A 12698-nucleotide genomic window follows, 5' to 3' on the forward strand; every position below is an offset into this window, starting at 1 on the left:
AAAGTGTAGCACTGTAATAACAGCACTGTAACACAGTTTGTCCTCACTCTCTTCAGATTGTGTGATTTAAAAATAAATTACTCACCCCCAAATTCCAGTCCCTTTTTTTCTCCTCAGCTGAAATATAAGTGGGATATAAAATCAAACTGTACAGTATGTCAGTTGCTTGTGATCCTCATGATGTGCTGCTCAGCTTCTAATCAGCCCATAGTCACAGATATGCTCAATTTGAGCAGCTTATCAGGTTATACCAAGAAACTACTGTGTGTATCTGCATTAACAGTGTCATTTTTTTTTCTTTTTTCTACAGAGATTCTTAGTGGAGGTGTGTATGTTGACCAGAACAAGTTCCTCTGCCATGCGGACACAATCCACTGGCAGGACATTGTCAAGAATCCACGGGCCCATCCTGTAGTGGTGCCAACTAATAGTAGTGTCACATGTAAGTACCTTGTATTGTCAGGGTTGGTCATTGCCTCTGAAAGCAGTGCTGTGTTTTTCAGAAGCTAGCCACCTAACACTTACCATTTTCATTCATTCCCACCTGGAAGCTGCATGTTGCATTGACAGTTTGAGCTGCTGGATTTTGTATATAATTTTGGAAGTTCAGTAGCACTGTTGGATTCAGGATAGAGCAGCTTAACCAGAGATGGAATTCAGTTTAAGACTGCAGACAGATAATATTACTAGAAGCTAGCAGAGCTTCACATAGCTAATCTCAAGCAGAGCTCAGGAGCAGTCTATAGAGGTCCAGCACTGTTTTCTCACTGGTTTCCAAATGGTTAAATTTATACTCTTCATACCCAACTGACAATGCATGAGGGTTGTATAAGGCTTTTTTTTTTCTTTTTAATTAATTAATTAATTAATTAATTAATATATTTTAAAACACTTGCCAAACTAGTGATGTATACATAAAAACTTTAGTTTCTTCACAACTAAATAAACATGTCAGTTAAAGCAACATCAAAGAAAAAAACACAATGCTACTAAAGGAGAAGTATGTATCAATAAAGAAGACAAATCTTTTGTGTAATGTGGTCTAAATAAGGATAAAAATTCACAGACATAATCAATTCTGTGAGTTAACAGCAAAAGACCCTGCAGAGATGAAAAAGAGGTTGGATTAAAAAGCTGATCATCCCACTAAATAAATAATTAAACGCAGTTCAGAGTCAGGACTATAGATGAAGAACTTACAGGTACTGGATGAATACATAGCATGTACAGTACACAGTCTTACATATGGGAGACACAGACATAGAGATGGAGCTTTGCGTGCTAAGTATTTTTCTTAAACAGCCTTTGGTAACCTACTCCACAGCATGAATCATTTGTGTGCCAAAAAGTCAGAATGATCTCCTAATACTTAATTTCTTATTAAAGATTCATTGGCCACATCTTCCACAGTCATTATGTACAACTGTCATGCATGGCTGGGTTTATTTACAGGATCCATACTGAAGTAACGTTTTATTATAAAATCTAATAAGAGATAAAAATCAAGAAAAAATTATTCTGTTATTCTTGTGAAATTATGTGTTTTGGGTAATTTATTTTGTTTAGTTATTTCACTTTTTCTATTTCTCCATGTCAGTGTTAAATTGCTCTGACATATAGCTATGATGCAAATTCAAAAACTTGACTTATATCTACGATCCTCACAAGTTCATGCAGAGGCCTTTCACAGTGAAACGATGCCAAGGAGACACCACATTTTAACCTGTTCCATGTAAGCAGTAAGCCATTGTCATGAAAGCATAACCCCTTGACCCCATTCTGTCGCTTCGCTTACCATAACATTTCACAAACACTCCCTGCTCAAATCACTTTAATGCCCCTCTGTAGCCTGCTGGAAGACATGTTAATGGACACAGTGAGTTACAATGGGATTTATTAGGGTGAAATAAACATACTTAATCTGTCAGGGGGTATAGGGGCTGATAGTTGATTTGGTTGTCAGTGAAGTAAGAATACATTTATTCACCTCTTCTGACTCATTTATGTGCATTCACTGACTAAACCTCTCTTTCATTATCAGTTCTGTTCTCAAGCTTTGTGACATTTAAATCTGCATTTTCATTTTGTTCAAGTTTTTATCATGTTTAAATAAGATAACAAAATGTATTATCATTATAAAACAAATAAAAAGACAGAATACATCCTTGGATATCTACTCACAGCACTTGCTGGAGGCTTCAGATGCATATTAACAACAAATGGCATTGATATTCTGCTCAATCACCCTCCTCTCTGCAGCCCTGTTAGCCTCCGATCGACCCTGACTCCTGTGTAAGTCCTCTACCCCCACCTAAAGATCAGGGGTCTCCAAACGTGTAATCTACAGCTGACAACATGATATCAGTTAATATTTCATTGTTTAGTGTCACACAAGCTATTACTTGTGGCATGTCCGTGTCCAATAATGTTCTTTTTAAAACAAACAAAAGTTTAAAAAACTCTGCCTTTTGGAACCTCCATCCTGCTTCCCTTACAAGCTTTTACCTCATACCTGCACTGATATGGCAGTAGTTTTTTGATATTTCAACCCCCAGGAGCTCTTTTCTAAAGAAAGCTGTTAAAGATTATGGTGAAATGGAAAAGTAGGTTTGATATGTTTATTCTAGGTCACTGAGAATTTGGAAGCAGAGACGGTGCAGACCTTGGAAATTGAAAGAAAACTCTTTGACTTGACTTCACAGAGCACCACGCTCAGAGATCAGAGATATAACGAAGTGCAGGAGAGGTGTTTCAAGTTTTCACACTGTCAGACAACTACTTATGGCTGGCTGACATTTGTAATATTACCCCTGTTTTGTATGCTGCCTTTTCTACTGTAAAGGCTGTCATCCTCTGTAGCTAGCACTGTAAAAGTCCCAGTTGGAAGGGAACAATCTGGACAGAGACTGAGAAAAGAGGAACACAGAGATGGGATGAATTATTGAGCGAAGGGCTGATGTCGAAAGAGATGAAATGTGCAATAAAGAGGCTTACAAATGAGGAAGAAGAGAAGGGCAGAACACGGAGAGGCTTCTGTGGGGCAGTCTAATGCTAATAGCTCTCATCTGGAGAGGCTAATGGGTAGAGGAGAGCATTTTTGCTCTTATCCATGCTCACCTTCTCCACTCGCTTACTGGCCAGTCAGTTAAATCTTCCAAAACAGTCGCTAGAACTCAGAGGGTATGATATTGCTTATTACTTCTTTACAACTCTTATCTCAAACTAATGTGTGCCTGTGTCTTACTGGGATGATTTAAAGTGCATTACCAAAAAGAATTGGCCATAGTTTCACAAAACAAGCTATACAAGTTATCTGAGTTTTCATTAGAGGAAGGGCACACAAAACTCAGGGGACATGCAGCATTTCATCATCTCACCAGCATTAAAAAAATATCTGGAAAAGCGTTTTATTTGAAGTGGGAGAACAAGAAAAACATTCTTTTTTTATTTACTACAAAATTTGAATCTTTAAATTGTAGAATTTTTTTAAAAAGAAGAAAAATGATATATCTTTAATATGCAATCATATAACTAACTATTCACCGGTTTCAGTGGCTGAATTTCTGTTAATTATTTCAGATTTTATTTATAACAACTCACTGATGAAGGCTGAAACTACGCTTCAGAATTACTAGATACAAATGATAACACATTGATGTGCATGCTCTGACATTAGGTGTGTTTCTAAAACAAACCACAGAACCAGCCACAGTTTTGCTCATTCTTTGATTTATTTCAGCCTTCAGTTGAGTGGAAACAGTCCGTGTCAGGGTGTATGGACTATGGTTCAGACAAGACTTTTAGATTTTACAGATGACATTTTGTGATGTTGACTTTTGAAATGCCAATCACCTCTTTCCTTGATCTTGTGTGCAGGTCAAAAGTGCCATCGGACCTGTAATGGCCGTTGCTGGGGCCCAAAAGAGAACCAATGTCAAAGCTGTAAGTACTTTACTATTATTAGATGAAGACACACTGCAAGACCCTGTCGGGGAGGGTGGCTTGCTTGATTGACGTGTCTAGTCTGACAGAGTGAGAGTGACTTTCCGTCACTTTTTTTCCTCTTTTTGATTTATTTATTGCTGTTTTTACTTACGGATGTGTTTTTCTACACTTTGCATGTTTTATATTAAATTGTTTAATAAATTATGTTCATTGTAATTATGTCTTATGTCTATGTTTATTTGGATAATTGGGTTCATTAGACAGACATTAATCAGGCTCATGTTATCATTTATCCCCCCCAATTAAGAGACTCTTCCTTTTTAAGTGGTTTTCATTTTTTTTTGTATGTTTGTTTTTGTTTTGGTCCTCCTAGTTGTCCAAATCAGGTTCCATTTCTCTCCAAAAGAAGAGACAATAAGAGCTGAATGGAAGTGAATAAAAAAATGAAAAATGATCCACCAAATGTTTTATATCACTTTGGTTTTCGCATGGTTTTCCATCAAATTGTTTAATTGTTATAAATCTAATTTACTTTTTTTTTTTTAGTGCATGAACCCTGATACATTTAGTTATAATACAGTAAATAATTCTTTGATTTTGTTTTGCCATTTTTATGTTCCCTGGTCCTTAAAATCATGTTAGTTTCCCACATTCAGGTTTTCATCCATTTCACTTCACCTTTTTTAGCATGTTCTCGCATACTGTTCCTCCTTTTTACAAAGCTTTTTTATATCTATACCGTTGTGATGAATTAAAACTACATGCGAAGCCCAATTCAGCCAACAACGTCTTACCCTATGAAAGAGAAATGTGGAAACGTGTATGTGAAGAACGGGTTCAGAGCTTTTTATAGGAAGTTCTTCTTCTCATATTTGTATAACAGCTTGAAACAGAACAAGCTTGCAGTTTATAGTGAAAAGCACTCACCAGCAGTATAGCATCTGAGCAATTAGGTCCTGCAAACAGGATCTTTCATTTCTGCTCATTTCTGTCACACAGATTATATAAATTAAACTTAGATTAGAGCAGCCACATCTCTGTAATTGTCCTGGTCATTGGGTTGATATTTTCTGCCCACATGACCATACTAGCTGAGTTAATACAGCTGGGAGTTGCTTCCTGTTTACAACAGTGATGCAGCACGACATGGGAAGTTGCAAAGTCCGCTTGCTGGGCTTGTTTTTCTGTGAAGTTGCTTGTAAATTTTGTCACTCATGGGTTTTAGTTGCTTACTTGGGCTTCCTCTGCTCCCTTTGTGAAGTCCTCCTGATTCTCTCACAGCTGTCTCAAGCACTAACCCCTGGATGCGGAATGGGAAATGTGAACGCAACAGTCCTTTATTTATTTATTTTTTTCAGGAACGAGTGTCCACAGCCCCGTTTCCTTGGTTACTTAAAGAGTCGAGACCAGCACGCCCCTACCTACACACCATGCACAAATTCACTTGACAGAACGACAGTGACAGACGGTCAACTAAGGAAATATGTAGATAAAAATATAAAAGACACTTTATATTATATTTCATACAGCACTGTACACAAATCAATTAATTATTCATGGAGGTATTTTTCTGAATGTTAATTTAAAAAAGTAACTAGTAACTTAAGTAGTTACTTTATTTTAGTAACTAGAACACAGGTGACGACACCAGCACTTTTCTTAAAAGTTCAGAAAATTCAGAAATTTTAAACTGAGAGAACTCACAGCGTCACATGTCCAAAAAAGTAGATGATGGAGTACTCTAACAAAAAGGGAGGTTAATCTTTTATCCAGACACAAATCTTTAGCCGACAAGGTAGAACAATAACCATATCAGCACTGCATTTGTATAGTCAGATTGGTATTTAGAAATTTTCTTCTGTTAACCTGGTTGTCAATTTATTTTATATCCCAACAAAAGAAATTCTTATTGAACTCTAAATAGCTATGGTCTTTTTATCTGCACATTTTAGCATTACATGACTAGTTATTCAGAATGTGATAATTTCTTAAAAATAAACTTTACTTCTTATATTAAAAATTCATCTTGAGTCATAGGTTGCAATAGCAACGTCCTGTTGCTACATTTTTTTAAGAATTAAGTAAATGTATTTTTTTTTCCATTCTCTTCATAAACTCTTTATAAACACTATGACATTAATGCTGTATATTTTACATATAACAATCAAAGAAAACTAGGTTAGTGTGACCCAAGAGGACAACAGGTGTGACTGTTTTTTGCCATTAAAAAAAAAGTTAAATGGTTTTAAAACAGTATTTTGACTAAACTTTGACATACACTTGTCTGGTATTCCATCAACATGTGTGCCTCTAATCATAATTATAGTGAAAACAATAAAAGTTTTACTCAAATTTTAGGGAAATAATTAGGTGAATGAGGTTAATCATACCATAAATGACAAAAATAAGTGTAAATACATTTTAAATATTGGAAACAAGTTTACTAACAAGGTCTGGTAATCATGTTATACATCGTACAACATATGAGCATGCACACACACCTGAACTGGTGTTTGAACTGACAGGACAAAAAGGTTCGAAGTAAATGTGAAGACAACACAAAGGTTACTTTTTTTTATATAATGTGTACAACAAAGTAATTGCATGAAGAGAGAGAAAGAAAAAAGATTTTTATTGTATGCTGCTTTGCTTCTTCCCTTCCATCAGTTTCCTCCCCTTTTTCCATCACTGTGCATTTACCTCTTTATCGTCCAACATGACAGGCTGTATTTGTTCTACTGGCCTGATTTCATTAAGATAATGAGGAATGAACTGTTTGACTAGGAAAGGTTAACAAACTGTCACTGACCAGGTCCAGATAAGCCCTGGTCCTGCCAGTTCACTATTAGTTAACTGTTATCGCTCTATTTCTCCAACTTCATCATTCATTTGAAGAAGTCAAGATTCAGGCTGGGGTAAAAAAAGCATAATTTCTACACAATCAGCAGCATTTAAAGAGATTATCTCTTCAATGTAATGAAATGGAGCCAGTTAGAGTTAGGAAGCTGTCACCTGACCAGTTGCTTCAAGCAACATTGTCTTTCATTTCGAATTGTGCTTTTATCCACTGCAATTCCTCTATCTTTTTTTCCTGTTTGTTTTTACCAGCCACTGATGAGAATATCCTACTTATCAGCTGCTAAATCCACAAATCTGTTAATCAGCTAAATTCATTGCTAAGACGTGTATCTTGGCAACACATTTAAATGCAGTTGACTCTCTGAGTTACAAGGAAACCAGTTGTTGTGAAACATGCTGTTTAGTACATAAAATCATAAAAAAGTGCAATTACCTGTACCTGTATCACTCTAGGTTTAGGTGGAAGATATATTTCAGAGCACTGACATTTTGCTTATGTCACTCCACCATTGATATTAAATCAATGAGACATTGCCTAAATGAAAATTTAACTTGCAACACTATATTTACCAGTCAGATAAGGTATAGTATTTATCATTATGAAACATTGGAATGCAAATTAATTTCAAATCTCTACAGCAAGAGAGTAAAAGTGTTACTAAGACATTTGATCAATATTTTGTGGACATTTATTCCATATACAGAGTTAAGCTTTAATTGGCAAGAGGAATAAAAAAAGATAAAAAAGGCAGACTTAGTCACTTCCTATAATTTTATCCTCTGTGCTCTCTCTATATAAATATATATATATATATATATATATATATATATGTGTGTGTGTGTGTGTGTGTGTGTGTGTGTGTGTGTGTGTTTAAGTTGACTAAAAAATAAAAATCTTATTTGAGAAGTTCTTTTTTGCAAACCAAAAGTGGAAAAATAAAATTTCACTCATGTAAATGGGAACTGAGAGGCAGCGCCTCCTGTGACTGATGCTGCTGTCCACTGCCTGTTCAAATGGAAGCTTCCGGGCATATTTCATGAGATGGATTCCTTCTGCATTTGTTGTCACCAGGCTGTTTTCTTTTTTTTCTTAAAGTGGAAGTTTTAAAGCCAAACTGATAAACAGCATTGCATCTCTCTCTTGCAAGGTCATTTATTTGACAGAGTGTCTTTTGAATAAAGCAGGCCGTTTCATTTTAGCCCAGTCACGGTTAATGGAATGCTGCTGATGCTACGTTAGGTGTGGGGTAAAGTGTGCATGTGAGCTTGCATGTTAGTTTGGTACCTTGTCCGTGGTTTATATCTATCACACTGATAGTGTCTCATCAAAGCAATGCTGAAAAAGAAACAGCCACCGTCAAAGAAGTATGTGCCTGCACTCTCAAATAAGTGCAGTTTCGCTCACCATGCTTTAGCTTTATTATGTTATACATTAGATATAGTACTTGCACCATTACGGTGCACTTTTTTAAATCCCGGCTTTACTATATGACTTGCTTTTTTTTATTATTATTTGTACAAATCATGCTACAAAGTTCTCATTTCTATGTTTATAGTGATTCCCACTATATGGTTTTACACTTGATGGAGTTGGATGATGAGTTATCAGAGAAGTCTGGTTTTCTCAGGAGATAGAAAATTGTCTGTGTCCAATTTCTCAGGCAGGTTGGCATTTTGAAATTGTGACTGAAGTATAAACTTACAAGATTTGCATTGAATAACTGAGCTGTGGGGATGAAATATCTTAAACAAATAGTAGTGGTGCATATCTTGAAATGAGAATCCTTCTGTTGAGTGACAAGGCGGTCCACAATTCACTGGACACAGAAGATGAAGCACAGGAAGAGCCACTGCACCCGTCTTTACCCTATTCAAAAAATAAAGATCTATGAAACACAACACTGTAGTTTAAGTTTTGTTTGCTCTAACATGAGTCTCACAACTGATACTTAAGCTGTGTCTCTTACCAGCTGTCTTGATCAACATGTCAAATGTACACCGGCATATGGCTGCTAAGAAGAGATGCATACAGACATAAGGCAGTCCATATGACGGCAAAAGACATGAGTGGAAGGATTGGACAGATGTCCACTGTGACAGTCAGATTACAACCACTGCATCTGCTTTAGCTAGAGAAGCTCAGCAGCACATACAGGAAGATAAAAACATGATTGAGCACAGCTAGTAGGTCACAGAATGATTCAGCTTCTGCTCAACTTGCCACACACAGACAAACACAGACCGCCATAGGCTACATCCCTGTACAGATGCCAGGCCATTGTGGTTGTCCGTCTAGCAGTGCGCCTCGTATCTAAGTTGTGAAAGAATGTGGTTGTGGATGGAGATTTTAGATGGGAACTTTTTTCTGTTAAAAGTCATTTCTGTCCAATTTAGTTCAGTAGAAGAGCTTTACCTACAGCACATGACTTTTAGAGAGCAGATGGTGGCAAATCGAAACACATTCACCACTGACATTCTAGGAGAATCTTTTGAAGTCTTCCATCTATCACATTTTCTTTTCCTGAAAAAGTTGTCTGATGCCCTGATATATTTTTTCATGACTGCAGTACTTTTTAAAAAAAGTTTTTATTGAACTCTGAAAGCTGTTTTAATGTTCTTCACAGATGCACATGAACATGTGGCCATCTGCCACAGTGCGCTGACATGTTCCCTTTAACTTTGAAATATGGTTTACATGTTTTCTGATAAATCCTGTCTCTGTGTCTTTTTTTGCATCTTTTACTTCACAGTAACTAAGACGGTGTGTGCCGAGCAGTGCGACGGCCGCTGCTTCGGTCCCTATGTTAGCGACTGCTGCCATCGTGAGTGTGCAGGGGGCTGCTATGGCCCAAAGGACACAGACTGCTTTGTAAGTGAACATACATTGAGAAAAGGTTATTAGTGTTTCTTTCATACATACTAATGCATTTTTTGTTTTTGATTGCGGCTTCTTCCATGTCTCTTTTTCAAAGTACTACTGGCAAAGGATTTCTTCTGTAACAGTCATTCACATTTAATTCTCTTTGTTTCTAACATGAATGTCATAGTTAAACACAGACTTCAGCAGGGAACCATCCTTCCTGACTTTTCCTCGTGTGCTTTATCAGGCTTACAATCACCCCTCTGCATGTTAAACTGGTTACTACAGTTCTAATTCAGTCCATCTCCAATCGACCTCCTCTGCCTGATAATTCAGGAAGTCTTTGAAGTAGTGTCTAACTGGGAACGCAAAGTCTTAATTGGCTATTATCACAATTATTACTATGAATATTAGATCATATTATATCCACAAATTTCTAATTTATAGGCTGTGCAATGGGGTAAATATAAAAATCCAGGCTCAGTTCAGAGTATGCTAAAACAGGGATTTGGGGGTAGTCTTTGGACAGCGAATGGAGTAGTTGGTGGTTGGTTCAGTTTCCGTCCACAATGATGTTTTTAAACATTTAACATTTTTGTCCCTCCTGTGAATTCATTGGATGGAGGTAGGTTATTCTCTGTCTGCATCCTTTAGTAACATTACCTCTGAACTTGCTGCAGGGACATTAATATGCAGACCTAGTGTACTAAATGTAAATGTGACATTTTCACCATCTTGTCATGTTTAAGCACAGGATTAGTTATATATCATGGATGTTTATGAGCACACATTCACCTATATCTTTTAAGAACCCCATTATATTTATTCAGTGGTGGAACAAAAAAAAAAGGTTTTCAGACACCCTTAAAATTTTACATACTCTCAAATGTTATCAAGAAATATTTTAAAATGGACATTTTAAGTTTTCAGTGCTTTTTTAAGGATTTGTTTTTAATATTTTGGCTGTGACTGGGCTTAAAGAAACTACATCTGGAAATCTAAGAGTGATTCGTGATATAATATTTCACAATGCATGGTGTGTCCAAAAACATTTTTTTCCACCACTCTATATCCCAAAACCTCTTTACTGTGTGTGGATGATACACTGGCATCAGTTATGAACCACACAACTTCTGTGCTTCTGTAAAATATTTAAATACTTGAATGTTTACAGGCTTGCACAAACTTCAATGACAGTGGAGCATGTGTAACCCAGTGCCCTCAGCCATTTGTCTACAACCCCACCACCTTCCAGCTAGAACACAACCCGAGGGCAAAGTACACCTATGGAGCTTTTTGTGTCAAGAAGTGTCCACGTAAGTCTCATTGCCTGAACATGCAGAAACACACCCACACACACAAACACACACATTTTGTCTTGAATCACTACATTGCTTTAGCTTGGTGACAGAAGATAAACTGTCCAGTGGAAATGCAGAAATGTGCTTTGGGTATAAAATTTTTCTATTATGAAAATTGGAAGCAGTTATTTATTTATGTATTTATTTATTTACTTATTTATTTGTTTATGAAAATGATTAAGCCCTCATTAACAGTCAGTCGTATTGTTTCATATACAAATCAATACATTGCTGTGAATGTATGTGAATGTGGATGAGTAATTCTGTTCTCGGGGAATTGAATTATTTGCTCCCTTGAGCCCTCTAATCTCTGCAGGCAGATCGTTTTCTAGGGCACATATCACCATTCAAGTCTGGATTGCTCTGCTTTTTTTTTTTTTTTTTTTTGTCTTTTTGTTTTTTTAATTTGTGTATTTGTAGAGGCCAACGTGAGTTCTAGGCTTTCGAAAGTAAAAGATGAGTTTCATTACACAGCAAAGAGCTGCTTGAGTTAGAGTTAGACTGGGTTACATCTTTGTTTGACAATTAGTTAAGGTCAAAGTAAATATGGTGTGTCAGGTAATTTGTGTACACAAGTTATGAAGCAGAATTGTTGTGATTATTGCACTTTAACCTCTTTATTGAAGAATCAACAAAACATTACAACATATCTGAGATTTGAAAAGTTTGAAGTGTAAAAAAACTGTGCTGTTTTTGCGAGCACTGTTTTAAAATATTGCTTCAACATTCACAAAGTCGCGTGACCAGACAGACAGAGGCGCAGTTATGTCAGGCGGCCATCAGTCACGTCTCCAGCTGCTTCTCAGGGATTTTGAACTGACTTGGCCTTGTTAGTGTCTCAGTCTATAATAGCACAGTAATTATTCCATTGATGAGTTACTTAATAAAAGATAAACCATCATCATGTTGGTCAAATAAAAAACAAACAAACAAACAAAAAAAGACAGACCCCTTTTATTATTTACATTAACAACAGATGGAATCAGTGACATGGCGTTGAGAATATTTCCTTTATTATACACTGAGTCAAAGATGAGACATGCAAACTCGTGACAGCCCTGCAATAATGAAGACCTGCCAACGCTTTCCCTCAGATGCATTAAACACACCCAGCCAGAGGATGGCGCTCTTTAGACCGCCTGCTTCAAAGCAGCAATTTTTTTTTTTTTTTGTTCTGTAGTTCATTTGCATTCTCCTGGGTTTCAGAGGTAGCAACTGGTTGACCAAATATGTGTGCACAGACGTGTCCTTTGGACAATCAGTTCATATCCGTTTCACGCTTGTGGGATGATTTGTCACCAACAATAATTTTGTACTAGTATCTTTGAAATGAAGTTTTTAATGGACTAAGGATATCTGTCAAATTACATCAGCACATACAATTTTCCATTTTTTCATTATAAAATATGAAAGAAAAATGAATCAAATCTGATGCTGTGTCTTATTATATTAAACTCAAGTTTAATTGTGACAGCTCCAAGGGGTTTACATTTTGCATTTTTTTTTTTTTTTCATAAAAACATGTCCAAACTTGGACAAGGCTGAAGGTCTAGTACAGTAAAACTAAAACCCAAAAATCTCCTCTAATAAAATTATCTGTAATTTTAACCATCTTTTGCAATGATTGTAGAAAGGATGATGGTTTTAAGTTGTGAGAAATAACAAGAAAATCA

At 36.4% G+C, this 12698-nt stretch overlaps 1 protein-coding gene across 1 annotated transcript in view; it reads left to right on the forward strand.

Annotated features, from left to right (window-relative positions):
* Positions 1-12698, forward strand: part of LOC121650923 (receptor tyrosine-protein kinase erbB-4-like) — a 310734-nt gene that overhangs the window by 194899 nt on the left and 103137 nt on the right. The window contains exons 4-7 of the mRNA XM_042002752.1: positions 311-442; positions 3877-3942; positions 9555-9673; positions 10839-10980. Coding sequence (XP_041858686.1) covers positions 311-442; positions 3877-3942; positions 9555-9673; positions 10839-10980 — 459 coding nt within the window. The remainder of the gene's footprint in view (positions 1-310; positions 443-3876; positions 3943-9554; positions 9674-10838; positions 10981-12698) is intronic.

Source organism: Melanotaenia boesemani, chromosome 12 (assembly GCF_017639745.1).
Source record: "Melanotaenia boesemani isolate fMelBoe1 chromosome 12, fMelBoe1.pri, whole genome shotgun sequence".
Lineage (NCBI taxonomy): Eukaryota > Metazoa > Chordata > Actinopteri > Atheriniformes > Melanotaeniidae > Melanotaenia > Melanotaenia boesemani.